The 27,285-nt window shown below is 51.4% G+C and overlaps 1 protein-coding gene across 1 annotated transcript in view; it reads right to left on the reverse strand.

Annotated features, from left to right (window-relative positions):
- Nucleotides 1–27,285, reverse strand: part of SORT1 (sortilin 1) — a 666,378-nt gene that overhangs the window by 267,384 nt on the left and 371,709 nt on the right. Inside the window, exons 9-13 of the mRNA XM_078644756.1 lie at nt 11,164–11,308; nt 10,546–10,701; nt 9,287–9,393; nt 8,241–8,343; nt 7,842–8,010 (exon numbers count right to left, since the gene is read on the reverse strand). Coding sequence (XP_078500882.1) covers nt 7,842–8,010; nt 8,241–8,343; nt 9,287–9,393; nt 10,546–10,701; nt 11,164–11,308 — 680 coding nt within the window. The remainder of the gene's footprint in view (nt 1–7,841; nt 8,011–8,240; nt 8,344–9,286; nt 9,394–10,545; nt 10,702–11,163; nt 11,309–27,285) is intronic.

Raw genomic sequence — 27,285 nt, forward strand, 5'->3', positions numbered from 1 at the left:
GGTGGCTGATTCCTCCCTACAGTAGACACGGAGGGGCGAAATGTGGAATGTGGCTGTCATGGGGCCACAGAGAGCCCCAACAATCGAGCAGTGGCCCTACTGTCCTTAAATCTCTCCAAAGCTAGATCTGATGTGTCTTCAAAGAGACAAGTTCCTGAGAAATGCATGTACATAAGCAAGGTGTCCTAAACCAGTTGTGACGTCGAAGCATCACCAAAGGAGGACTGGCTCTTGCCAGTGAATCCATCGTATCCCACCCGCATCAGATTGTGAACTTTGCTGCATCTCGCCCATCAGCAATAGCTTTGGAAAGGTTGGCCCAAGTCTCATCTGAGCCCATAGGCAGCACTTGCACAAACGTATCCCACACAGTATGGGAAGAACAGCCCAATAAGCCTGCAGTGTTCAAGGAGATCACAGTGGCAGGCTAGTGGATCCCCTTTCCAAAGGTTTCCAGCTTATTGGATTCCCTATCCGATGGTGTTGTAGGTATCCAATGGTGTTGTAGGGAACAAGCCGCAATGGATTCTGTAAATTGAGGATTGGACTACCAGAGTATCTGGGATACGGTGATAGGAGAGGAAGGCTGGACCCCCGAGAGCAGGACATTGGTAGTGAGCAATGGTCCTGTGTACAGGAGTGCTGTTGCAGGGCTTGGTACAGGCCCCAATGCACAAGTTACTTACTTGTGTAACGATATATCTGTAAGAGACATTAGTTAGTGATATATTCCCTACCTTAGAATATCCCCAGGCGTCAGGCTGGATACGGAAAAGTTTTCTGCTTAGCAGTACCTCTGCGTGCCAGTAGTTGGCGTCCTGCGGCTCCACGTCCGTCACTGGCGTCGTAGGCGCCGAGAAGACGTCATGGAGAGTACTTAGGCGCCACCAATGCGCGCTGGCGTCAGTTCTGACAATTGGTGCATAAAACTAGGGTCCTAAAATGCGGGATGACCTTAACCCTACTAACCAGTTTGCAGAACTGAGAGGATGGGCGGGGTGGTAAGGAATCTATCACTAACTTATGTCCCTTACAGATATATCGTACCAGGTGAGGAACCATATTTACTCTGGCCACTAACAGCACAAGAGCGCTTTTTATTAATTAGGTTTAGGTTTAATTTGTTTCATTATTTAATTGCAGTCCCTAGGGGGTGTCACAGAGGGACAGTGTTAGCACCCTGGGGCTGCGACAATTTGTCACCACAGGATCTGCTGCACTTTATGTTTTTCTGTAAATATTATGAATTCCCTAGGGCTTTTTATCTTAAACCTATTTTAAAAAGATTGCATTTGTACAAGCTCGCCCTGCCCTACTATATTTACAGTTGTTAAATTTGGAATGTATACCCTATGTGATCGGCTTTTTAAAAAGTTCAATGAAGTATAGAAAACTTCTGGATACATAGAATTGTATAAGTAAACCTCTGAAAGACTTTCTTTTTTGATATGTGATAGATGGATTTTAAGGTTATGAAATATTTGTTTTATATTCTGTTCTATGTACTTTTATGGTTTTTGTATGAAAAAAACCCGAATAAAGTACTTTTGAATTGAGATATCGTTACACAAGTAAGTAACTTTGGCATCTGAAAGAGATACGTTAGTGATTGATTCCCTACCTTAGAATAGATACCCCAGCAATACCAACCGGCTGGTGGGTCTGCGAACAGGATTACACCAGAAAGTCACGGAGCACAGAAAGGCCAAAGAAGCAGTCACTCCGGACCGGACTGTCAAGGCAGCAGTGCTTGGTAAACGTGTGCAGTGAGGCCCACGTAGCTCCCTGACAAATATCCTGCAGGGGGACACCGCGTCCCAAGGCAGTAGTGGCTGCTGTTGCCCTGGTTGAATGGGCACGCAATCCCACAGGAGGCTCCTTCTTGGCCAAGGGGTAAAATGCTTTGATGCACAGAACGACCCAACGGGAGATGGTCCGTTTGTGCACCACCCAACCTTTTTTGGCGCCCACGTAGCCAACAAAGAGTTGATCATCCACCCGGAACTGCTGCGTACGCTGCAGATAGAAAGCGAGCACAAGTTTTGGGTCCAGACAGTGGAGCCTCTCCTCTACCCTTGAAGGATGCGGAGGCAGAAAGAAGGGGGCAAAGGTCTGCCAGATGTGGAAGGACGTGACAACCTTTGGCAAGAAAGAAAAACGGGTCCTGATTACCACCTTGTCCGGATGAACAGAAAGGAAAGGAGGTTTGGAAGAAAGAGCCTGGAGCTCACTCAGTCTCCTGGCAGAGGTAATAGCTACTAGGAAAGCGGTCTTGAGAGTAAGAAGACGTAAGGGACAGTTATGAAGGGGCTCAAAGGGAGCGCACATCAGAAAAGTCAAGACAAGATTCAAGTCCCACTGAGTCATTATGAAGGGTACTGGTGGAAACGTACTGGTGTTGTCCGTGAACACCTGCACTACACTTCCCCGGACAGAGGGAAGGAATGCCTTCAGTGCAAGCTAGATCACCCTCAGCTCCAGAAGGTTGATATGGAGCCGGGAGTCCGCCAGAGACCAGAGGCCTCTGATCTCCGCCTCTCCCATGTGGCCTCTCCGTCCCAGGAGGGACGCATCCGTCACCACTGTCTGCTCCGGTTGGGGAAGGGAGAGGGATTTGCCACTGACCCAATCGCGATTCGTGAGCCACCACTGCAACTGTCGTGAAGCGCCCTCTGAGATCTGGATGTGATCTGACAGGTTGCCCTGATGCTGTGCCCACTGGAACTTCAGGTCTCACTGCAGAGCCCACATATGCTATCTGGCATGCGTCACCAGCAGGATGCAGGAGGCCATCAGGCCCAGAAGCCGGAGGGTCTTCCTGACTGAAATCCAGGATAGAGGCTGAAATAGCGGAATCATAGCATGAATATCCCGGACTCGCTGCTCGGGAGGATAAACCCAAAACAGTGTCGAATCCAGAACCGCTCCGATGAAGGGGAGCGTCTGAGAGGGACTCAAGTGCGACTTCAGCACATTGATGGAGAACCCCAGCAAAAGCAGGAGGTCGGCAGTAGTCTGGAGGTGGGTGACGACTGCCTGGGGCGAGCCAGCCTTCAACAGCCAGTCATTGAGGTAGGGGAAGACTGACACCCCTGACCTGCGCAGATGAGCAACACCACCGCCATCACCTTCGTGAACACCCAAAGGGCACTGGTAAGACCGAAGGGGAGCACGGCAAACTGAAAATGCTCCTGGCCTACCGTATACTGCAGGTAGCGCCGGTGGGCCGGCACAACGGGATGTGTCAATAGGCGTCCTGCAAGTCCAACGCCACCATCCAGTCTCTAGGGTCCAGGTCAGCCAGGACCTGAGCCACAGTTAGCATCTTGACCTTCTCCTTCCGGAGGAAGCAACTGACGTCCCAAAGGTTCAAGATGGGGCATAGGCCCCCCTTGTCCTTCTTGGGGACCAGGAAGTAGTGGGAATAACAACCACTCCCTACTTCCTGACGGGGAAAGCGCTCGATAGCCCCCTTGGCCAAGAGGGACGTGACTTCCTGGGGGAGAAGAGCCAAATGATCCCCCAACATGCGGTGGTACTGAGGTGGTATGGCCGGAGGGGAGAACAGAAAGGGGAGCGAGTAACAATGACAGATTATCTGCAGCATCCACTTGTCCAAGGTAATTTCTCACCAGTGGTGGAAGTGGTAACGTACCCTGCCAACCACCGGCGTGGGGTGCTCCCTGAATTCCAGATTAGGAAGGCTTAGATGCAGCAGCAGCGGGGGTGGAGGTGGACTGACCCGCTCGCTTGTTACCAGACCCGCCCCTGCGGAAGCCACGTCGGGGCTGGTTCTGCACAGGCTTAGTGGAGGAGAGTGCTTGGGTGCTCTTACCCTGGCCACGAAAAGAATGAAACCCAGACTTGGCAGGGGCCTTTGTAGAAAGACCCAAAGACTTGGCTGTGACGCGTGAGTCTTTAAAGCGTTCCAGGGCATTGTCCGCCTTGTCGCCAAAGAGACAGGAGCCATCAAAGGGCATGTCCATGAGTGAGCTCTGGACATCGGGTGAGAACCCAGTGGAACGCAACCAGGCGTGGCGCCACAACTCCACCGTCGTGGAAATCACCCTGCCCAACGAATCAGCGGTGTCCAAACAGCACCTGATGGCAAACTTCGCTGCATCCTAGCCCTCTGCAATCGCTTGGGAAAGGACAGCCTGGACCTCCTCAGAGCACTGAGGCAGAACCTCTGCCACCGAATCCCACATTGCGTGGGAGTAACGGGCCAATAAGCAGGCGGTCTTGACCAACCTCATCCCCAAACTGGCTGAGGAGAGCAACCTCTTGCCATATTGGTCCAGCCTCTTAGAGTCCTTATCCGGCGGAGCCGAGGAAAAGGCACTCTGCGATGTCGAGGCCTGAATGACCAGGCTCTCAGGCGTGGGTGAGTGGTCAAGAAGGCGGGATCACTAGGCGCCGGGTGATGACGCCTAGCGACGTTCTTATCCACCGCTGCCCCCGAGGCCGGCTGCAACCAAGTACCCAAGAGGACTTCGGTAAGGGCCTCATTGAAAGGGAGCAGCGCTCCGACGACGTAGACGCCGTCTGGAGCACCTCCGTAAGGAGGTTGGGCTTAAGGGTCACCGTAGGGAGGTCAAGATGAGGAGCCTCCCTGGCTCGACGCAGCACATAGTATAGGAAGCGCCTTCCTCCATAGTAGGCGGAGGTGAGGCAAGCCCAGGGTCAGAAGACACATCAAGTTTACCTGCATCTTGAAGGTCATCCTCCCAATCCTGCTCGAGTCACACTGCCACGCAAGGGGGTCCTCGGAGCCGTCCCAGTCCTCGTCTGGCTCCGGGATAGAAGGAGCCGGCAGCGGCGGCAGGGCCGGAGCCGGAGAGAGGGGTCAGCGGCGCCGGAAGCGGAGCGGGAGCAGCGCCAGCCAGGGCTGTGCTGGAGCCGCATCCCATCGTTGATCCCAGGCCGGAACAAAATGGTCCGGGAACAGCGGAAGGGGCAGAATAAATGCCACCCAGTGCTGTGCCTGTGGCGGAGCCAGTGGCGGCAGAGGGACCGGAGCCAGCGGTGCTGCACCTTGTGGCGCCGGAGCCGATGGCGCTGGATCCAGTGGCTCTGGGGCTGGTGCCAGAGGTGGTGCCGCCGGGCCAAAAGGATCTGGACACGGGACCGCGGGGCCCGCAGGAGCGCCGGCGGGTGCCCGAGGCCTTAACAGGCGGTCCATGACAGCAAGAAACTCTTGTACCTGTTCGTGAGTTGCTGACGGACCCGGGTATAGCGGGTATGCCACAGGACTCCCAGGCTCCGGAGGAGCCCCTGTCCCCCACGTCCGCCTCCGGGGAACGACGGGGGGACGTCTGAGAGCGAACGCGCTTCTTCAACTTCTTTTTATGGCATCGCTTACTGGAATCTGAAGGTGAAGACTTAGAGTACGAGGAGCGACGGCTCCGGTCCTACAAACTGTCCCTAGACCCGGAGCGGCGGTGAGAGGAGTGCCGGACCTCCAGCAACTTCCGGCACCGCTTCCGTAATGCCTTCGGGCCATGGCACGGCAGTCCCGACAATCCCCGGAGTCATGGTCATGCTCTAGGCAGTAGAGCCAGACATCATGGGGGTCCGCCACCTACACATTACGGTGGCACGACCCACAAGACTTAAAGCCGGGCATCCCTACGTGCACCAGGAGACCAGAAAAGGAGACAAAAAGTCTAAAAAAAATTGGTAAAAAAATGACCGAGGTACGTGCTCAATCCGGATATGCGCGGAATAAGAAAGAACCGACGTCAGCACGCATGGGTGGCGCCCAAGTACTCTCCTTGACGTCATCTCGGTGCCTACGACGCCAGTGACGGACACGGAGCCGCAGGAAGCCTCCTACTGGCACGCAGAGGTACTGCTAAGTAGAAAAACTTTTCCGGATCCAGCCTGACGCCTGGGGATATTCTAAGGTAGGGAATCTATCACTAACGTGTCTTTCAGATGAGGATATAGTGAGTGCTTTGTTCAATCAAACTTTTACATTGCCTGGCCAATAACCAGTGAGGGTCTCGGGGCGCTGGAGATGCTGGCTGCTGTGGGTGGCTTGTTCATTCGTACATCAAGATCTTGAGTTCTTTACTGAATTGCTGGATCGATTGGGCAGTCCTAAGGTGCAGGGGGAAGTTGTATCATGCCTTGGCCGCCAGGTGCGGGAATGAATGTTCTCCACTGTTGGTTTGGCAAATCTGCGGAGTGTCATGTGGTGTGAATAGGGTGAGGCTAAGGGACGATCCTTGGAGGACACTGCAAATTATCTTCTTGGGCTTCGAGGTGAACGGTGGAAGCTGGATTCTATGAGTTTTTTCAGTAGATAAGTAGCGATCAATTTGAGGGTGTCTCCCTGGATTCCGATGTGGTGGAGTCTGCGGATTAAGAATCAGGATGTGATGGAAGACAGTTTCAGAGGCAGATGATAGATCCAGGAGGATGAGGGCTGCCGTTTCATCACCGTCCAGATGGGTTCTGACATCGGTGGCTGAGATCAGGGCTGTCTTGGTGCTGTGGTTGGCTCAAAATCCGGATTGGAGGGGTGCAGGAGGTTGTTTTGAAGGGTAGTAGGGGTTCTGATGAGAATACCTCCAGTTGAAGCATCCCTGTCAAAACGTTCATTTTAACTTGGACCGTAGGCAACTGTATGTTCAGGACCTTGGCCACCCTCTGTACCACCATCACAAAGAAAGCAATTCCTCTGTGCCCACTTTGGGAGAAGAGAAGAGGCCAGTGTCTGGTGAGGTATCCAGACCACTAATCAGCAGGTTCTCATACAGGTTGCCATGGAATCTGCTAGGGGGTCAGTGTAAAAATAGAGATCCTCTCAGTGAGCCCTTCAGTGAAATAGGGCTCTGTCTCCAATTCAGGCAGAGTGGACCTGGTTGATGCAGGTACCAACATCAAGTAACGCTGGTCTGGCTCTGTATCGGAGATGGGAATCACAATGGGTTCAGCAGTGCTGATGGGTGTCGGCAGCACCCGGAATGGCGCCTATTGCAATGGTCCTCATAGGAGGTTGTGAAGTTGCAGCCGGGGCTGATCCAGATCCACCAGCGGATCCTAAAGGTCGACTGGCACAGAGCGAATATACAGCAGAAGAGCTCAAGTCGAAGACCCTCCCGAAGATGTGGGACGCAAAGGTACTCCAGAGGGAATCGACCACACAAAAATGAGGCCCAAAGCCTCAAAACTCTTGCAGCTGGGTGGGGGTTGCTCTGGCTCCAGAAATTCGGAGAAGTGTAGAGCTGAGCCAGCTTCCGCCACAGGCTGCTCAGGGACCACCTGCGAGCAAGGTCGATTTTCATGGCTTCCTTCCCTCACATTATCCTAAGAATGGGAGAGGAGTGGAAAAGTCAAAGAGTGCTTCGACTTACTGGACAACTTCTTGCAAGATTTACAAGAATAAGTCCTGGAGTGAGATAAAGACTGATGTAAAAGACTCCGGAAGTGGTGAGACGGATCCATGCTGATGGTGTGGAAAAGAAGGAACTGAGGTCAGTATGCAGTGTGCAGGCCCAGAGCACGTCACTTCCGGCATGGACAAGGCCATGCAGAACCGACCGACGCCATCACGCACAAGGGATTACACGAAAATTTGCTTAGAGATTTCTAGATCCAGTTTGACACTTTGGAATATGGCAGGGAATCTGCGGCTAGAAATCACATATAAGATTTCATATAAGATTTTAGTGAATCAAATGATAGTGAAATAAGCTTTTTGTGCAGCTCTATTAAACAAAATGTAATTTGTGAAACAAAATATGTTCAACTTCTGTACAGCAAAATCACCCATAAGACCAACAGTACTATTGTCACATGTTGTACACACACAGAGGTAGGAATTGCACACATACTTTATCACACTGATGGGATTATCGCTCTGCTCAATAGCCACAATGATCCCACCAGAGTCCAAGATGGCGTAGTGATGGGGTCCCTTTAGAGTCTTGATCCACGTATAGCCTCCATCATCAGATATGTACACATCTGGGTTCAATACAGAGATGGCATCACCAACACTACCTGTAAGACAAAGCAAGACCTCTGCAGCACAAACCGAACCATGCTTACGAGACTTCAAGCTTAACTCCTGTTTCCTGGTATAGTTCTTGAATCCTACCCTGTTAAGCACAGGAGAATTAAAAGAAATGAACAACACTAAAGTAACACAATAGCTTGCTTTAAGTTCACTCTTGCTCCCTTGGCTACAGCATAAAAATAATTTACTCAAAGGAAGAAGAAGAAATAATTACCATGAGCGATGACAATCCCGACCGCTTTAGGCTCAGAGAGAGGAAGCATCGGGACATTCACCTTCTGGGAGATGCTGTACGAAGCGTGAATGTGAAGAGAGCACTGCAAAAGAATAGATCACAGAAGTTAATGAAGCCGAGTGTTCACAGAATATTAAACCTAAGAACGTATAAAAACTGTCCTGAAAATAGAAAGTCAATATCTGAAGGAAAAGAACACTGTTAAAAAAGAGAAGCACAGTAAGCAGGGACTGAAGATAGTATAAGGACGAGCAAGAACATGGCAGGACAATCAAAGAGCAAAGGAAACACAATGGAAGTGTTTATTGAGAGGGAGCCTTGATAGAAGAGCATGGAGAAACCTGCAAAATTAAAAATATATGTTTAGTTACCAATGTACCCATAAGTGGCGGCTTAGGGAGAGAGGGTACAAAATACAGACGTGTGTGTGGAAAAATGTTTCCAGCTGCTCAATGCTGGGTCTGTCAGTGCACCATCACAAACCATCTAGCCATTTGGGACCTTCCACAACGCAAAACACTTGCAGGCAACACTCCACTAGCTTCCCTTTTGAAAACCAACATACCACCCCACCATCTGCAATGACTATCAAACGGCAACATGACTGGAAAAGACCTCTCCATAATTACTTCACCTGTAAGGAGTATCCCACAACCACACACAGCTGCAAGCCACCAGCATTTTTGGTTAGGATCATGCCACAACTACCATCAACTGCAGGACCATCCAAGAATCAGAGTATCAAACCACAAATGCATTGCCTACAAACACAATCATGTGTGAGGACCAACATTCAACTATTGCCACCTGCAAAAGATATCCCACAACAACACAGGCTAGGAGAATCACAACCACACCACCAATAAGGATTATCACAGCCACCCCAGACATCTAGGACTACCATAGCACGCCACTCGCAATGACAATATACCAATCACAATTACCAGCAAAAAAACATTGCACCATCACCCTAGAGGGCCATTGCAGAGACAGCGCCACCTGCCAGGACCATAACTGACACTCACCTCATCCTTATTCTTTGCGGTGGAATCGCACGTGCTGCGCTCGGGCTTCCTGAGTGGGCTCCACTCCCCACCCTGGTCAAACGTGATCACAGACTGGATGGAGCTATCTGACGTTATAGGGGGGGAAAGAATTTGCTGTGTAAGTTATGCTGAACATAGCTTACTGCAGATACAGTCAACGTTTGCAGCACAGCCAAGCAGGACAGAGACATCTTACAGCACAAATACAGCTTTAGCACTAGCAATGACCACACGGCTCCCAATATACGCAGACAGTACAAAGACATTTTAAGGCAGGCAATGGGTACAGTATTGAATAAGATCGAACCTCCTAGGATAATGTATAGCACTAGCAGACGAAGGGAAAGAGTTTGCAAAGAAGAGCCACAAGAGTGGAGAGGTGTGGCTCACTGGTTAGAGGCGGCAGACCTGTAAGCAGAGAACGGCCCGGGACCAGGGCTCAATTCCCGACACGGCAGGGTCTTGGACCAGGGTCAACGGACTTAATAATTTTCGCCTCAGTGCCTACTCTAACCAGGGAACACACTCGGTAACTCTGGGCATTAAGCTTGCCTCATCTCCACAACGGCCCCCCACAGACGCCGGGGATGCCTGGTTTCACCCTGGAAATACCCAGAAAGGGACCATCTCACAGGGAAAACCAGGACGGGTTCCCCAGCGGTCTACAGCACCAGGACACTCGGGTAGAGTAACAGTGCGCTCTACAAGTATCCCACACATAACATAACATAACAGAGGCGAAAAAAAAGCAGGCAGGGCATGGGATGTCAAAAAGTAAGGCAGAAGACATGATAGAGGAATATGTAGAAAGACAGGAGGAGCAAAAATCAAGAATTTGATACACAAATGTTTTGATTAGGAGAAACGAAAATGAAAGGATCAGTGGGTTAAAATATAGAAACATGAAACTAGCACCGGTAGAGGTCTCATTAGGAAAACCATTTAAGTCACACTGCAGGCATCGTTTGATGACTCCTGTAGCATACAGATGACAGTGAAAGGAAGAACATACAGGTACTCAGAATAGCTCCTGCTGGACACTCCCTTCTTACAGTAGCTAGAGATCCATGCAAATCACGAAAGGTAGTATCAAGCTTGTTGCTGACAAAAGGAGGTTCCAGCAGGTTTCACAACCTTCAGGCAGAGGTGTGAGATCACAGTACTTCACAACATACACCATGAACCGATTAACTCCTGCAAAACTATGCCTAGGTCATAACAAGGCCAGAGAAAGATACCTTCTGACAGCACACTGGTGATAAAGACCCCACGTAAAGACGTCACATTGGTGAAATCAGTATCTCCTCCAGTGGATGTATACAGGTGACGCTCCAGAGACTTCGAGTAGAGGACTCCTCTTTCATCCGAAGTGTAGATTGTACCATAACCAGACTCTAAAGCAAATGAAATGTACAAAACCGTACAATAATATGCAAAGGCTGACTAGTCACTTATAAAAAATACTTAAAGACCGAAATACACAAGTTAATGAAAGGTGCCCATCACAGCATCCAACCTACAATCCCTATGATGTTTCACAGGCCTGTATGCTCTTACATCTCTAGCCTATATATCTTGATCAACTGGTACCAGCCTTAGGCTGCCCTCTAATCTTACAACAGCAGCCTATTATCTCCATTCTACACCTTGCAGCTGCCAGTCCGCCCTGTAATGCTTTCTTTCAAATCCAAATGCATACACAACCCTTTTTACAATCACATTCTTGAAAACCATGTACTGGTCGAATAGGTGTGCATGCAAACTTTAACCATTCACCATATCCGATTCACCCACCTGCAAATCCCAATTCAGGAACACATTGCAAAGAGACTTAGCCACATGCATGAACACCTTACCCCCTTGCTCATCAACATGCATAAACACAATGTCATCATTAGCCGCAAGGATCGAGTAGAACTGTTCATGCCCCACCGCTGGTAACTGTGCCATGTTCCACGTGTCACCCTGATCCTGTGAGACGTGAATCCTCCGGGTATTTCCCTACAAATAAAATAAAAAGTCTTAATTGAATGCACCTCCGCCTACTAAAAATCTTGTTTTGCATGTACAAACTGCTCACAGAACTCTAACTCCGACAACAGAAGCAGAATCAAAGCCTATTGTATGCTGCAGAGGAAGAAAAATGTTACTTATCTTGCAACCTTATATTCGTGACTTGCAGTGCTGTAGATTTGCATGCTCTGCATACCCCTGCCATCTAGTGCAGAGTGTGGATGTTTGCAAGTTGTTTTTCTTCGAAGAGTGTTTTCCCTCAGCAAGTGAGTAATGTCAGTGGAGTGGAATGACCAAGTCAGAATAAAACATTTTGGATCATTGGGAATAGCAGGTGTATCTACAGCTCTACAAGCTACGAACACAAGGATTATAGTTTAAGATTTTTAGTTCACAGAATATGTTTCTATAGATAGACATGCTCTTAATACATTATAAAGTAGAGCCTCCCCTAAGCAGTGCCCAGAGAGTGGATGATGTAGATTTTTGGAACAAAGTTGTACAAACTGTTTTGCCAACTAAAGCCTTCTGATGTTTAGTAAACATGTGGGTGTTGACCAGGTAGTAGCCCTACATAAGTCTGCCATGGGTATGTTCGTAAGAAGGCCTTGCTAGCTGCCTTCTTGCTAGTGGACTGTGCTGTGGGCAACACATGTTACATACACTCATCCTAAGTACAGTAAGTTTGTATACATTTAACAATCAGTCTAGCAAGACCACCCTTGGAGATAGGGCTGCCTGAATCAGGCTTGCAAAAGCAACAATTAGTTTTTTTTCTTATGGATGGATTTAGTTCTGTTAATGTAGTATATCAGTGCTCTCTTGACAACGTGTGTGTGTAATTCCCTTTTGTACCACAGTCCCTGGGTATGGGAAGACCATGAACAATTCAGTCACCTAGTTTACATGAAAAGGTTCAACAACTTACAGAAAGATATTTGGGCTTGTTTTCGAAACCACCATTGCTTTGCATCAGAATAAAAGGTTCCACTATTGGAAGGACATGACTAGAATTGCACGTCACATGAATATAGTGGTTCAAAAGGAGAACTCTTCAGTCTTGTTAGGCCTATGTACAAATTCCAGATTGGCACTGGAGAAAATCGTAATCACATTTTAGGCACTTCATTAAGGTCTTGGCTACAGGTATTTCAGAGAGACAAAAGTTCGCTGTTTTGCACATAGGCTGATAATGCATTAAAATGTGAAAGAACGGAGCAGTACATCAATCCCGCTTTTTGCACATGTAAAAGATAGCAGGTAATGTCCTACAGAGATGCCTTTTGGGGAGTGGGCGGGGTCCATCTGTTTTCACATATAGCAATGAGAAAATCTCCACTTTGCTGCATAACAGAAACTCGTGGTGGGTTTTTGCGCTTCGCACAGGATTAGTGTACACGCCTCTGGAAGCTTAAGGTAAATGAACGCTAAGACCTCAGGGACCAGATTGCTAGATTCAAGAGCTTGGTGTCTGAGCTGATGATGGTGCTAAGTAAGTGAATCTGGTCTTAGCTGAAGCTTTTCATGAGAATGTAGAGACATTTCCAGTACCATTGAAAAACATGGCTGTCTCACCCAAGCTGGTGCCAACAGAATGAGGGTCATCGATATGCATCTCCTTTTACTCACACAGTAAGGGATCAGAAGAAATGGAGGAAAAGCATTAGTTCTGGCATTTTGCGTCTAGGGAAGTGGCAAACAGATCAACTTTGAGAGTGCCCCATCTGTAAAAGTACCCCTGAAGTATGTGGCGATTTATCTCCCATTAGTGGACTTTAGGCATCCTGCTTCAGAGTGGCACAATGCCAAACATCTTTTGGACTAGAGCTGGCAGATGGGTTGAGCACCAACATCCCTGAAGACGAGTGGGTATCCCACTTTAGTCTTATCTTTAACAGTAATACCCCTCAGATAGAAGTGGCTAGAGGGGAACATAGTGTAACCCTCCCACTTTTTACAATTAGTGAGGTTAAGAAAAGCATCTCGGGGCTATCTAGTAACAAAGCACCAGGTCCAGACGGTATGCCCCCGGATTTATTTAAATCAAATTAATCTCTTTGGGCGCCGGTCCTGACTGCTGTGCTTAACGCAGCCGCAGAGCATGGCTGCCCTAGGTCTTGGGGTACATCCACGATAGTGCCAGTAGTATTTAAGAAAGGAGACCGCAATAGCACCACCTGTTATAGGCCAATCTCACTCATTGACTCTGTGGTCAAAGTAGTGGGAGGTGTAATCCTGAATAGACTGACAGCCTGGGCCAACGACCATGGGGTCATGTCTAAAATTCAATATGGGTTCCGGCCAGGCCACTCCACTATAGCGCAGTGCCTCAACCTGTACATGGTCCTAGGGAAGTACACCTTGGCCAGGCATGGTGCCGTCCACATGGCGTTCATGGACCTTTCCTCCGGGTTTGACTGCGTCAACCGGGGGAAGCTTTGGGAAATCATGGGCGCCAAGGGGTGGAGCCTAACCTGGTCAACTTCCTGAGGGACCTGCATCAGGATACCAAGGCCAACGTGAGGTACTCGCAGGATCTAAGGGTGTCTAGGGATTTTTGTGTCCACAGGGGTGTTAGGCAGGGCTGTATTTTAGCCCCCTTTCTTTTTAATTTATATATTAATAATTTAGAGGAGTTCTTATTAAATACTGGTGCTGATTATCCCTATGTTGGTCGCAAGGGCCTGCCTGTCTTATTGTATGCGGACGACGCTGTCCTCCTGGCTAGGACCGCAAGAGGCCTTCAAACCCTACTAAATGCTTTTTATAATTTTATGGATGCCCGCGAACTATCTATCAATAATTCAAAATCTTACATATTGCAGGTGGGGCAGCGTAATAACAAGCCATATCCATTCAGGGTTAACAATGAGAGGGTCCCCATAACCAGAACGTTTTCTTACCTTGGAGTTCTGTTTGATGATCAGCTAAGATGGGGACCATTAATCGAAAGGAAAAAGGGCGAGATAACCCGGGCAAATGATGCTATTTTTAATTTTGCCAGGAAAATAGGTAAACTACCTATCGCTGCACTCTTAAAGATTTATCAGGCAAAGAGTGTGGCAATAGGGAGTTATGGTAGCGAACTCTGGGGGTACGTGGAAGCTAACGATATCGTGGTGGCAGAGAACATCTTTCTGAAACAATTATTGGGGGTTCCAAAGGGGACTTCCAACTTGATAGTGCATAATGAAACTGGAACACCATTCATTAGTGATATTTTAGCACTACGGCCACTAATCTTTTGGCTAAAATGTTGGCTAAACAAGGATTTGTTTTTAAACCACCTACTGCTAAGGGAAGCCCTATCTTTAGATAATATGCTAAAAATTCCGGGGCTAAAATATTTAAAAGATTGTTTTTTTTCCATGGGGCGCCCAGAACTGTTTTTAAACCCTGATTCGATTAGACTCGCTGATGTAGAGTCTGTGAGAAAAACATTTTCTCTGTTACAACAAATAAATAGGGAAGAGGTGGAATTAAATAAACCCAGTGTTCGAAACCATGCTATGTTGAAAACTACACCCTTAATGGAGCCTTATCTATCTTGGCCCATGTCGGGTTTTGAGCGGCACTTGTTAATTAGGTTTCGTCTGAATTATTATCACCTCCTGCTAACTGTTCCAAGGGGTTCTCATCGAGGTCAAGTGCTACCATCCTGCGGCTGCGACAATAAGTCTCCGCAGGATTTGGTGCACTTTTTATTTGTTTGCCAATTTTATGTCTCACCCCGGAGGTTCTATTTAAAGCCCCTCTTAAAAAAACTGAATTTTGTCCAGGTCAGATCAGCCCTTTATTATTTGCAACTGTTAAACCCTGAAAGTACCTTATTTTTTACTGTTTTTTTAAAATCTTCCCTAAGACTTAGAAACAGTAGGGAAAGTTAATTGTCCAAGTACTGCTGTTATTTTATACCTGCATTTTTATGATTGTCGGTATTAATATATATCATATTATCTGGGTATTTTATGCTTGTATACCATGTTTAAACTGTGTATTATTTATTATCGGACAATGTGATTTTATGGGTTTTTTCTGCTTGAAAAACCGAATAAAGATTTTGAATGAGTCCCTTTTAGGTCGAGCTAGAGTTGCGCATGCGTAGCATGCATGTCTAGCTCAGTACCTTTTGTTTTTAGTTTCCTGGGAATCTGAGACAGCATTCGGCCACGCGCCTCTGCTGTCTCAGATTTGTCCATGTGAGCACGCTTCTTAGAAGCGCAGACGCGCACACAGCCCCTGCTTTTGCATGCCTCGCATGCACTAACGGCACACACACACACAGTCAGCCCCCACCCCCCTGCACACACACATACACACGCTGCCGCCCCCTCACCCCCCTGCGCACACACACACATACAGACACACAGACACGCACGCATACACACGCCGCCGCCCTCTACCCCCCTGCACACACACACACAGACACACACCCCCGCCCCATGCACCGGGAGATCTGCCATACCCCCGAATCGGTACTTACTGGTTAGGCGCCGGAGCGGTCAGCCTAATCTCCACTTCTTCCTCGTACTCCGGCCCGTCTAGAGAGTCAGGCTCCTCTGCAGCTCCGGAGGCTCCGGGTGGAGGAGGCAGTGGTGGGAAGGCGGGCTCGGCTTCAGGGGAAGGACCAATAGGATCATCTCCCGGTGGGGTGGCTGCAAAACCAGCAGCTTCACCCAGATCGGGGGCGCATCCCCGCCAGCCTCCGGCAACATCGCAGGGAACGGCGGTTGCAGGCCCCCAGCGTAGGAAATAGGCCCCGCGGTGCACACACTGGGCGGGGGGTAGTACCAGGAGCGGAGTCTTCCAAACGGAAGAGGAAAAGGGGACGAGACCCACGACGCGTGACACGGCACAGGGAGGCGGTGCGCGCCAGGCCTCTGTGGCTGCCTGGAACCTGCGTGCGCGCTTCCCAGCCTGTCGCGAGCACGCCTCCTTCTGGCTACTAGCTGTGCGTGCACTGTCCCAGCCGCCGCGGTCACAGCGGGCCGCCTCTCCTCTCAGCTGGTTTTTTTTGGTCCGCGCATTTCTCTTAACAAGACCGTGGACGTGAAGCAGAGGTCACGTGAGGGCCTCAAGTGTGAACATTTTCTTTGAGACACCCCTGTTTTATCTCCTGAAATTCCAAAGAGGGCTTCCAGGCTTGGTGCTCAGTGTGAGGTATCACATCTTTTTTAATGAGAGCGTCAAATGAGAAGGTTTTACGTTTTCGGCGATATACCGGTTTCCAGTCAACACAGAGCACACACTTGAGTATCCACTGTGTGGTCTGTGTTGATATCGGCATACCGCCGAGAATGTCAAACCTTTTAAACTATTTGAAGCCCACGTCTAAAAAGGTCTCTTACATTTAGTGCCTTTAAGAAAATCGCCTGATTATCCATCAGTTGGCTCGAACTACTCATTTTGTGCGTGTGTGAATATTCGTCAGAGCACACGCGCCTTCTAAGTATGTTTCGAGGGCGCCCAGTATTTCGATATTCTGCACGTCGGTGACGTCATGCTCTGGCGAGTGTAAAGGGAGAACCCCTTCGATGCACCGACTGGTGTCTGCTCATGTCAAAGCTGTGGCACTTATCGGGCACTGCGTTCGTGTGGAGCAGCTGGCGACCCAGATAAAGGCCCGGGGAGACCCTTTCCACTCTCCTGCATCTGCAGAGATAACTCCCGCTTTCCATTGCGCTGGTGGAAGACTCGAGAAAACTGCGGGCCGCACGAACACGGTGGCACTAGGATTTGAGAGATTTGAGTACAACACTACACACTCTGATGTTTAGTGCCTGTTTGGGGTGAGGCACTTCAAGAGGCGCAGTATACCTAATCTGAATGCATGCACTTGGCTTGGTGAATTTTATCCAGCACAGCCAAACTTTCCTTGTATGTTCTGAACGACTGCACTCTTGTCGACCACTTCTGGCTTACATATTTTATTTATTTTATTTTTCAGGTTTGTATGGCGCTGTGAATCGATTCCCGAAGGAATATCTCCGCGCCTTTGGCCACAACCAGAGAACAGAAAAGACTCGTCAACATTTTAATGAAATCGACAGGAGATCAGTCAGTTAGAGATTTGAAGAGGAATGTTTTAAGCTTTTTCCTAAAAGGGAAATGTTCCCTACATACTCTGATTTCCTTTGGGAGTAGGTTCCACAGCTTTGGACCTGCTACTGATAGGGCTCTTCCCCCCTTTCTTGCCTTCATGGCCCTAGGAACACATAATAGTTCCTGATCTCCCGATCTCAGGAATCTGGACGGTACATAGGGGATAAATTTCTCAGTGAGGTAACCGGGACCAGTTCCAGTTAAGCATTTGTGGATGACGCAGCAGATCTTAAACATCACCCTCTGCTTAACCGGAAGCCAGTGCAGTTTGGCCAACAGTGGTTTTGAGGGAGTGCGGGGCGGGACATTCAGAACCAGTCGTGCAGCCGTGTTTTGCACAACCTGCAATCTAGCAAAGATGCCCTCATTTGCAGCTAACATTAACCCGTTGCAGTAGTCCAGCCTGCTTAAAACTAGGGACTGGACCAACGTTCTCCTGGTGGTATCTGGTAGCAGGGGGAATACTCTCCTGAGAAGCCCGATGACATGGAAGCATGAGCCCACCACTTGATTAGTTTGTTGTGTGTGGGTAAGCTCATGGTCCAATTTGACTCCCAGGTCTTTTACCACGGTTTTGGGCACAGGGACCGGGCCAAGATCTTGAGGCCACCAGTCCGGGGTCCACAACCGTTTTGCCTCTCCGAATAGCATAACCTCCGTTTTGGAGACGTTGCACTGCAAATAATTGGCTGCCATCCAGCGGGACACCTCTTTCATCCCTCGGGCGAAGGAGCCCCGCACCTCAGGAGTCATCGTTTTAAAAGGGAAGAGGAGTTGGGTATCATCCGCGTATGATACCGGAATGAATCCGTGGGATCTCATGATGTTCGCTAGGGGGGCCACATAGATGTTAAATAACGTGGGGCTCAAACAAGAGCCCTGTGGCACCCCCTTTGAGATCACCACCTCCTCTGATTGATATGGCCCCAAGATGACTCTCTGGGTGCGTTCGCTGAAAAAACTCCTGAGCCAAGCCAGGGCCTTGCCTTCCAGACCAATGTCAACTAGTCTGGAGGTCATGATGTGATGTGACACAGTGTCAAACGCCGCTGACAAGTCCAGAAGCACCAGAACAGCGGAATAACCCCTGTCCTGTAGCCTCTGGAGATTGTCAGCGACAGACAGCAAGGCAGTCTCAGTACTGTGTCTGGGTCTAAAGCCCGACTGGGATGGGTCCAGTACACCTGCGTGTTCAATGAATTTAGACAAATGCTGATTCACATGCCTCTCAGCAAGCTTCCCTATAAAAGGGAGAAGGGAGATCGGTCTCAGATTTGTCAACTCAGACCACGGGATCGCGTTGTTTTTGCGCAGAGGCCTCACAAGTGCCTGTTTCCATTCCAACGGTACTTCCCCAGTAAGCAAAGACAAGTTAACTATCTGCCGTATTCCAGCCCCCAAAATCTCCAGCAAGGTTGGCATAATACGTGCTGGGATGATGTCAGACTGGCACCCACTCTTTGTTTGCATGACAAGGGCATAGCACATAGACATAGCACTCGAGTTTGCAACACGTTTAATTTTCAGAAAGTTTAAACGAAAGGATATTTTGGATCTGAAAGACTACCTAACCTCGCGTCGACAAACAGTTTTTTTTTAAACCAAGACAAGGCAGGACGGTGTGTGCATGAGTTGCAAGTGAGTCGCAGTGGAATCTTCTGAAATAGGCTTAAAAATGTACTTACAATTTAGCGTTCACTCCCATCCAAAATTGCCTCCGCTTTTAAATAAATCAATGGAGAAAATACATTTCCCGATTTTTTTAATCCCATTTTCATGTTCTAATCTAAAACGTTGCTTGTATGAAACGCATGAAGTCAATGTTTCGTGTCTGCTCTCAATTACTCGCTCACTAATAAATATACCCCTGGGCGCTCGCTGTATATATCTCCTACCGGCACCACCTAATAGCATCCCGGGGCGATATCTGGTTCTCTCGCTAAGCCGTTGCTGCTGCTCTTTTCACTTTTCTAACAAAATACATCCGGCGCCACGCACGTCACTGCTGACAGCGTGATGAACTCAAAGAAACATTATTGCTAAGGAAACCCTTGCTCTTCTGCTCACACTGACCTGCTTGTCATCCACCCTTTTGCCACGTTGCCCTTTTCTTCTGATTCAGCATTTCCGTTCAACCACACACACACCCCTACCGACCCACACACACAACCCCCCACACACAGCCCCCCACACACAGCCCCCCACACACAACACCCCCACACACAACACCCCACACAAACAACCCCCCACCCACACACCCACTCACCCCCCACACACCCCAACCACACCCCCACCTCACACCCCCCACAAACCCCCCCCCCCCCCCCCCCACACACACACACACACACAACACCCCCCTGTTGGACTGGGCCCTTCTGGCAGATCCACCCCTGAAGTTTTTGCTTGTTATGTGACCTGGGGATGGTGATTCCCACTCTGAGTGCGTGTAGATGAGAGAGGCCTGCCTCTCATAGGAATGCATGGGGAATGTATGTGGCCCTGATAGTTCCGGATGCGTGGGGGGTACAGGCTCGAGTCTGGTATGTGTGGACTCGTGTTGTTAAATGCTGCAAGATGATCTATGCGGCATGTGTGTGTCTAGAAGGGAAGTGCCACTTCTAGACATGTGTGTGTGTGCAGTAGGTGTGCTGGCGCGTAGGTGTGATTGGCTGAAGCCGGCTGGGGAGCCTGGCTCCAAGAGTCTGTGTGGGTCTGCCCGGTGGTGAATGGAGAGATTAGCATGTTGATGTGAGGGAGGAGCTGTGCCTGTATCCTGTATGGGGCTGGGCTTTCCCCCACAATGCTGGCTCCACCGCCCTGGGGTGCGTCTGATGACCTGGCCTGCCTGATGAATGAAAGGGGTGGTTGGGGAAAACAAGACACTCCCAAAACCAGCTGCGACTGGTTTCTCCCCCACCCAGCACCTTTAGACAAAGGAATTTCTTGTATAAAAAGGGCTGTGACCTCTTCTCAAATGTTCTTGTTCCCAACTTGAATCTACCAGGGGCTGTTGCTGCTTGGGCCCAGGGTTGGCTTGCCTCCCTGGGCCCTGCCCTGCTCCTGGACGTCTTATGGACTTTCCCTGCTAGGAGCTGCTGTGCTCCACCTGAGGTCCTGGACTCTCCCATGGACTTTGCTATCCTTCATCTAGCGCTTTGGAGCGCTTTCCTCTGACCCCTAGCGCTTGGGAGCGCTGTCCCTCCTACCTAGCGCCTGGGAGCGCTGGTTCCTGCCTTCTAGCGCTTTGGAGCGCGTCCTTCGTGTTACTGGCGCTGGGAGCGCTGCATGCACCAAGCCGGTGCCCACCCGGCATTTGCCCTGTTCTGCTGAAGTTCCTGAGCCTCAGTGAGTGCCTACCTCGCTTTATTCCCTGCCGTTATTGCACTCTTCGAGGGAGCCGACCCCTTGTGATTCACCCCGAGCTCACCGCCACCGCCCGGGACCCTCGTGACGTCTTCCCCGGGCCGCGCTGGTATGGGTGGCCGGCCCGGGATTCCCCGTCACGTCATTCCCCAGGCCTCGCCGTGATTGGCTGCCGGCCCGAGGAGGGTGGAGAGGCCAGCGGATGGAGCTCGTCGAAGCAGGAGCGACGGGAGCCTACTCCGCTCTCCTGCCTTGCCCCCGAGAAACTGCCGATCCCCCCGGGGCTCCCGAGATTGAGGGAGAGCCCCGGATAGCAACGAGAAGCCTGCGCAGCAGAGGAGACCGGCGCGTCCAACCGGTGAGTGCTGCAGTGCGCGAGGGAGAGGAGGGGCGTCGGGACACGTGCCGGTGCCCGCCCCTCCCCTCGATTGAAGCCCGTGGTGTGTCCCTAGGCCCGTGGGGCCCCCAGTGATGCCGAGTCCCCCGAGGGGGGACCCCGCCTGCCCACAACTTTGCTCCTGAGCCCCGAGAGGCTCCGTCATGGCCCGTGGGGCCACAGTGATATCGAGTCCCCCGAGAGGGACTCCACCTTTGTCCACGAGCCCGGAGAGGCTCCACCATTTGGTCCTGGGCCCACCGAGCCGGCGAGGCACGGCCCTTGCCCGCATCTTGCTTCCTGAGCCCCGAGAGGCTCCGTCATGGCCCGTGGGGCCACAGTGATACCGGGGCCACAGTGATACCGAGTCCCCCGAGAGGGGACCCCGCCTGCCCACAACTTTGCTCCTGAGCCCCGAGAGGCTCCGTCATGGCCCGTGGGGCCACAGTGATATCGAGTCCCCCGAGAGGGACTCCACCTTTGTCCACGAGCCCGGAGAGGCTCCACCATTTGGTCCTGGGCCCACCGAGCCGGCGAGGCACGGCCCTTGCCCGCATCTTGCTTTCTGAGCCCCGAGAGGCTCCGTCATGGCCCGTGGGGCCACAGTGATACCGGGGCCACAGTGATACCGAGTCCCCCGAGAGGGACTCCCCCTTCTGTCCATGAGCCCCGAGAGGCTCCGCCTTTTGTCCATTATCCTTCGAGCCTGTGAGGCTCAGCCAGCATCTCGTTCTCGAGCCTGAGAGGCTCCTCTAGTAGTGATCTGTCCCGAGCCTGCGAGGCTCCATCATGTTGGCCCATCCTGGGCCCTCAGCTGCCCAGCACTTCGTGGGCAGCTGCCACGTGTAGGTTTAGTCATGGCTCCCTGCAGCCTGTCCTGAGACATTAGGGGGCCCTAGCCCCAGAAAAGGCCGCTGGCCTGTTGGAAGTTATTACCTGATGTTCTAAATGGGATTCTTGTGCGTTATTTAGTGTTGCATCTCTGAAGGTGCTCCTGTTATGTTATGTGCTTGTCCTTCCTTCCCTCCTGAATATCCTAGGTCTCATATGTGGCTTCTGGCTGGAGTGAGTTCTACTGCTAGTTCTATTAAGTTCCAGGTTGTCATGTGTTCTAATGCTAGCTCCTGGTTGTTATGTGTGCTAGTACTAGTTCTAGGAACTCCCAGTGGTTATGTGTCCTAAATGCCGTTCCATCAGGTGCATATTCTTGGCAGTGGTCCCCTGGCCCTGTCCTGTGTATAGTCCCTTGTAATCCCTGCCCGTGCCCCTGGCACCTTGTAAATTGTGTATTTATCCCTAAGTATGTTTTTCAATACAAAGTCTATTTTTCATATATATATGGTGTGGAGTTCCTTTTGTGGGGGGCCCGGGAGGTTGTTGCTGGGGGTGTGTGCGCAAATGCTTTACACATGACCTCCGAGATAGGCCTGACTGCTCGTGCCAAGCTACCAAGGGGGTGAGCTGGGGTTGTCTTGGCGGGTGACTTCCCTACCCTAACTAGAAATGGTGATTTCTGCCTGGCCTTGGCACAAGCCTTGGCCAACCAGGGATCCCATTTCTAACATTGTTGGCTAGCGGTGGGATTTGGACTTGTGTTTGCGCAGTCCCATAGCGATAGCCGGCCCCACTACAAAACTCTGCAGTTTAGATGGTCGCAAAGAAAAGGAACTATTGTTTGAATTGCTAAAAATATTTGTTTCTGTGGAAAAAGTGGTTCTGGTGCACTATGAGTTAGGTGTCCCTAGCTCGGGAGGGTAGATCATTCCCCTAGTGCAATGTGTGTTCTGGATTCACCAGAAGGGTAGGATCCAGAGGTGGCAGCGAAATTGTGTCCAATGTGTGTGGTCCCTGTCCCTTCCCTAGAGTAATGGTACCTGTGCCACATGGGTCAGGTTGAGGAATCAGGGGCGGTAGAAACTCTCTTACCAGTCCAGGGGAGGGTGTGTGGATGAATGTTGAAGTTGTGCTGAATAATGGCTGTACGTTCTCTGGGATGGGGAGCGTGCTGAATAATGGAGTGTAAGTTCTCTGAGAGGGGGAGCTTGCCGAATCAATGTTAAGTTGTATCCCGGACAAGGAAGCCCTGCTGACTGGGTCGCGGCTTGCCTTGGGGAGAGCTGAACTTGGAGCCCTGCTGACGTTGTCGCGGCTCATCGTGCTGTAATGAATGTGAGGTTGTATCCCGGTCAAGGAAGCCCTGCTGACTGGGTCGCGGCTTGCCTTAGGGGAGAGCTGAACTTGGAGCCCTGCTGACGTTGTCGCGGCTCATCCTAGTACAAGAGGGAACTCCTGCCTGTGGAGGGAGGAGAGGAAGTCATAGATTTCATTTTTTTTTTCTTGTAAAAGTCCTGGTGCGCCAGGCATCTGGCCGGTAGGGTACTGCCCGCGGTTGGGGAGCCAGTAGTCGGTGTTTCCAGATCTGAACGGCGGGGCGACTGTAGCCAGTGTCCTGGCCGGTTTGTCTTCTAGATGTACTCCTTGGACGCAGGTGGGGCTCATCCCCAAGGGAAGAGACCCTGTGTTTCCCAGAAGGGGCGGTACGGGCCTAGCAGGGATCCTTCAGGTTCTTGGCTGAGTGTTGTGGTACTACCCTGAGAGCAGGTGGGGCCCACCTTAAGTGGAAGGACCCTGTTCTACATGGGAGGGTGCAGAACTGGAAGGGGGTCAGAGGGATTCTGACCCCTGGGCATCGGGGAATTTAGTTCCCAGGTGGGAGACCAGTGGAGGCAGAGAGTTCCGAGACTGGTAAGAGAAGGTGTTCTGGAGGGTGCTTCTCCTGGGAGAGCACGGAACCTCAGAAGTAGAGGTAGGGTGGGGCGAGCTTGCCCGTGACCTCTGGCCAACCTGAGGGTGCGGACCCTAGGTGGAAGAGAAAGTGGTAAACTGTGTTTTTTTGTTTTGCTTGTTGTTGTGCTTCTCTTATAGATCAACGTGGCGTAGAACTGGAGGGTGTCCCTGCAGTGCGGGCCCGCGTCCATGTTTTTGTCGCCCAAAGCAGGGAAGTCCATCACGGTGGTGATTGGCCTACCCTGCGTTTTGGCTGGAAGGGGGTCGTGTTGGACTGGGCCCTTCTGGCAGATCCACCCCTGAAGTTTTTGCTTGTTATGTGACCTGGGGATGGTGATTCCCACTCTGAGTGTGTGTAGATGAGAGAGGCCTGCCTCCCATAGGAATGCATGGGGAATGTATGTGGCCCTGAAAGTTCCGGATGCGTGGGGGGTACAGGCTCGAGTCTGGTATGTGTGGACTCGTGTTGTTAAATGCTGCAAGATGATGTATGCGGCATGTGTGTGTCTAGAAGGGAAGTGCCACTTCTAGACATGGGTGTGTGTGTGCAGTAGGTGTACTGGCGCGTGATTGGCTGAAGCCGGCTGGGGAGCCTGGCTCCAAGAGTCAGTGTGGGTCTGCCCGGTGGTGAATGGAGAGATTAGCATGTTGATGTGAGGGAGGAGCTGTGCCTGTATCCTGTATGGGGCTGGGCTTTCCCCCACAATGCTGGCTCCACCCCCCTGGGGTGCGTCTGATGACCTGGCCTGCCTGATGAATGAAAGGGGTGGTTGGGGAAAACAAGATACTCCCAAAACCAGCTGCAACTGGTTTCTCCCCCACCCAGCACCTTTAGACAAAGGAATTTCTTGTATAAAAAGGGCTGTGACCTCTTCTCAAATGTTCTTGTTCCCAACTTGAATCTACCAGGGGCTGTTGCTGCTTGGGCCCAGGGTTGGCTCGCCTCCCTGGGCCTTGCCCTGCTCCTGGACTTCTTATGGACTTTCCCTGCTAGGAGCTGCTGTGCTCCACCTGAGGTCCTGGACTCTCCCATGGACTTTGCTATCCTTCATCTAGCGCTTTGGAGCGCTTTCCTCTGACCCCTAGCGCTTGGGAGCGCTGTCCCTCCTACCTAGCGCCTGGGAGCGCTGGTTCCTGCCTTCTAGCGCTTTGGAGCGCGTCCTTCGTGTTACTGGCGCTGGGAGCGCTGCATGCACCAAGCCGGTGCCCACCCGGCATTTGCCCTGTTCTGCTGAAGTTCCTGAGCCTCAGTGAGTGCCTACCTCGCTTTATTCCCTGCCGTTATTGCAATCTTCGAGGGAGCCGACCCCTCGTGATTCACCCCGAGCTAACCGCCACCGCCCGGGACCCTCGTGACGTCTTCCCCGGGCCGCGCTGGTATGGGTGGCCGGCCCGGGATTCCCCGTCACGTCATTCCCCAGGCCGCGCCGTGATTGGCTGCCGGCCCGAGGAGGGTGGAGAGGCCGGCGGATGGAGCTCGTCGAAGCAGGAGCGACGGGAGCCTACTCCGCTCTCCTGCCTTGCCCCCGAGAAACTGCCGATCCCCCCGGGGCTCCCGAGATTGAGGGAGAGCCCCGGAGAGCAACGAGAAGCCTGCGCAGCAGAGGAGACCGGCGCGTCCAACCGGTGAGTGCTGCAGTGCGCGAGGGAGAGGAGGGGCGTCGGGACTCGTGCCGGTGCCCGCCCCTCCCCTCCCCTCGATTGAAGCCCGTGGTGTGTCCCTAGGCCCGTGGGGCCCCCAGTGATGCCGGGTCCCCAGAGGGGGGACCCCGCCTGCCCACAACTTTGCTCCTGAGCCCCGAGAGGCTCCGTCATGGCCCGTGGGGCCACAGTGATATCGAGTCCCCTGAGAGGGACTCCACCTTTGTCCACGAGCCCGGAGAGGCTCCACCATTTGGTCCTGGGCCCACCGAGCCGGCGAGGCTCGGCCCTTGCCCGCATCTTGCTTCCTGAGCCCCGAGAGGCTCCGTCATGGCCCGTGGGGCCACAGTGATACCGAGTCCCCCGAGAGGGACTCCCCCTTCTGTCCATGAGCCCCGAGAGGCTCCGCCTTTTGTCCATTATCCTTCGAGCCTGTGAGGCTCAGCCAGCATCTCGTTCTCGAGCCTGAGAGGCTCCTCTAGTAGTGATCTGTCCCGAGCCTGCGAGGCTCCATCATGTTGGCCCATCCTGGGCCCTCAGCTGCCCAGCACTTCGTGGGCAGCTGCCACGTGTAGGTTTAGTCATGGCTCCCTGCAGCCTGTCCTGACTCTGAGACATTAGGGGGCCCTAGCCCCAGAAAAGGCTGCTGGCCTGTTGGAAGTTATTACCTGATGTTCTAAATGGGATTCTTGTGCGTTATTTAGTGTTGCATCTCTGAAGGTGCTCCTGTTATGTTATGTGCTTGTCCTTCCTTCCCTCCTGAATATCCTAGGTCTCATATGTGGCTTCTGGCTGGAGTGAGTTCTACTGCTAGTTCTATTAAGTTCCAGGTTGTCATGTGTTCTAATGCTAGCTCCTGGTTCTTATGTGTGCTAGTACTAGTTCTAGGAACTCCCAGTGGTTATGTGTCCTAAATGCCGTTCCATCAAGTGCATATTCTTGGCAGTGGTCCCCTGGCCCTGTCCTGTGTATAGTCCCTTGTAATCCCTGCCATTGCCCCTGGCACCTTGTAAATTGTGTATTTATCCCTAAGTATGTTTTTCAATACAAAGTCTATTTTTCATATATATATGATGTAGAGTTCCTTTTGTGGGGGGCCCGGGAGGTTGTTGCTGGGGGTGCGTGCGCAAATGCTTTACACATGACCTCCGAGATAGGCCTGACTGCTCGTGCCAAGCTACCAAGGGGGTGAGCAGGGGTTGTCTTGGCGGGTGACTTCCCTACCCTAACTAGAAATGGTGATTTCTGCCTGGCCTTGGCACAAGCCTTGGCCAACCAGGGATCCCATTTCTAACACCCCCACACACACAATCCCCCCCACACACACAACCCACAACCACACACATAACCCCAAACACACACAATCCCATACAGATACAACCCCCACACACACAACACCCCACACAAACAACCCTCCACCCACCCCACACACCCCCCAACCACAACCCCAACACACACCCCCCACACACACACAATCCCCCCCACACACACACAATCCCCCCCACACACATAACCCCAAACACACACAATCACATACAGATACAACCCCCCCACACACACACAACTACACCAACACACAACTACACACACACAACCACACACACAACCACACACACAAACACACAACCACACACAACCACAAGCACACACACAACCACACTCTACCACACACAACCCCAAACATAACACACAACCC

This window comes from Lissotriton helveticus, chromosome 5_1 (genome assembly GCF_964261635.1).
Source record: "Lissotriton helveticus chromosome 5_1, aLisHel1.1, whole genome shotgun sequence".
In the NCBI taxonomy this organism is placed as follows: Eukaryota; Metazoa; Chordata; class Amphibia; order Caudata; family Salamandridae; genus Lissotriton; species Lissotriton helveticus.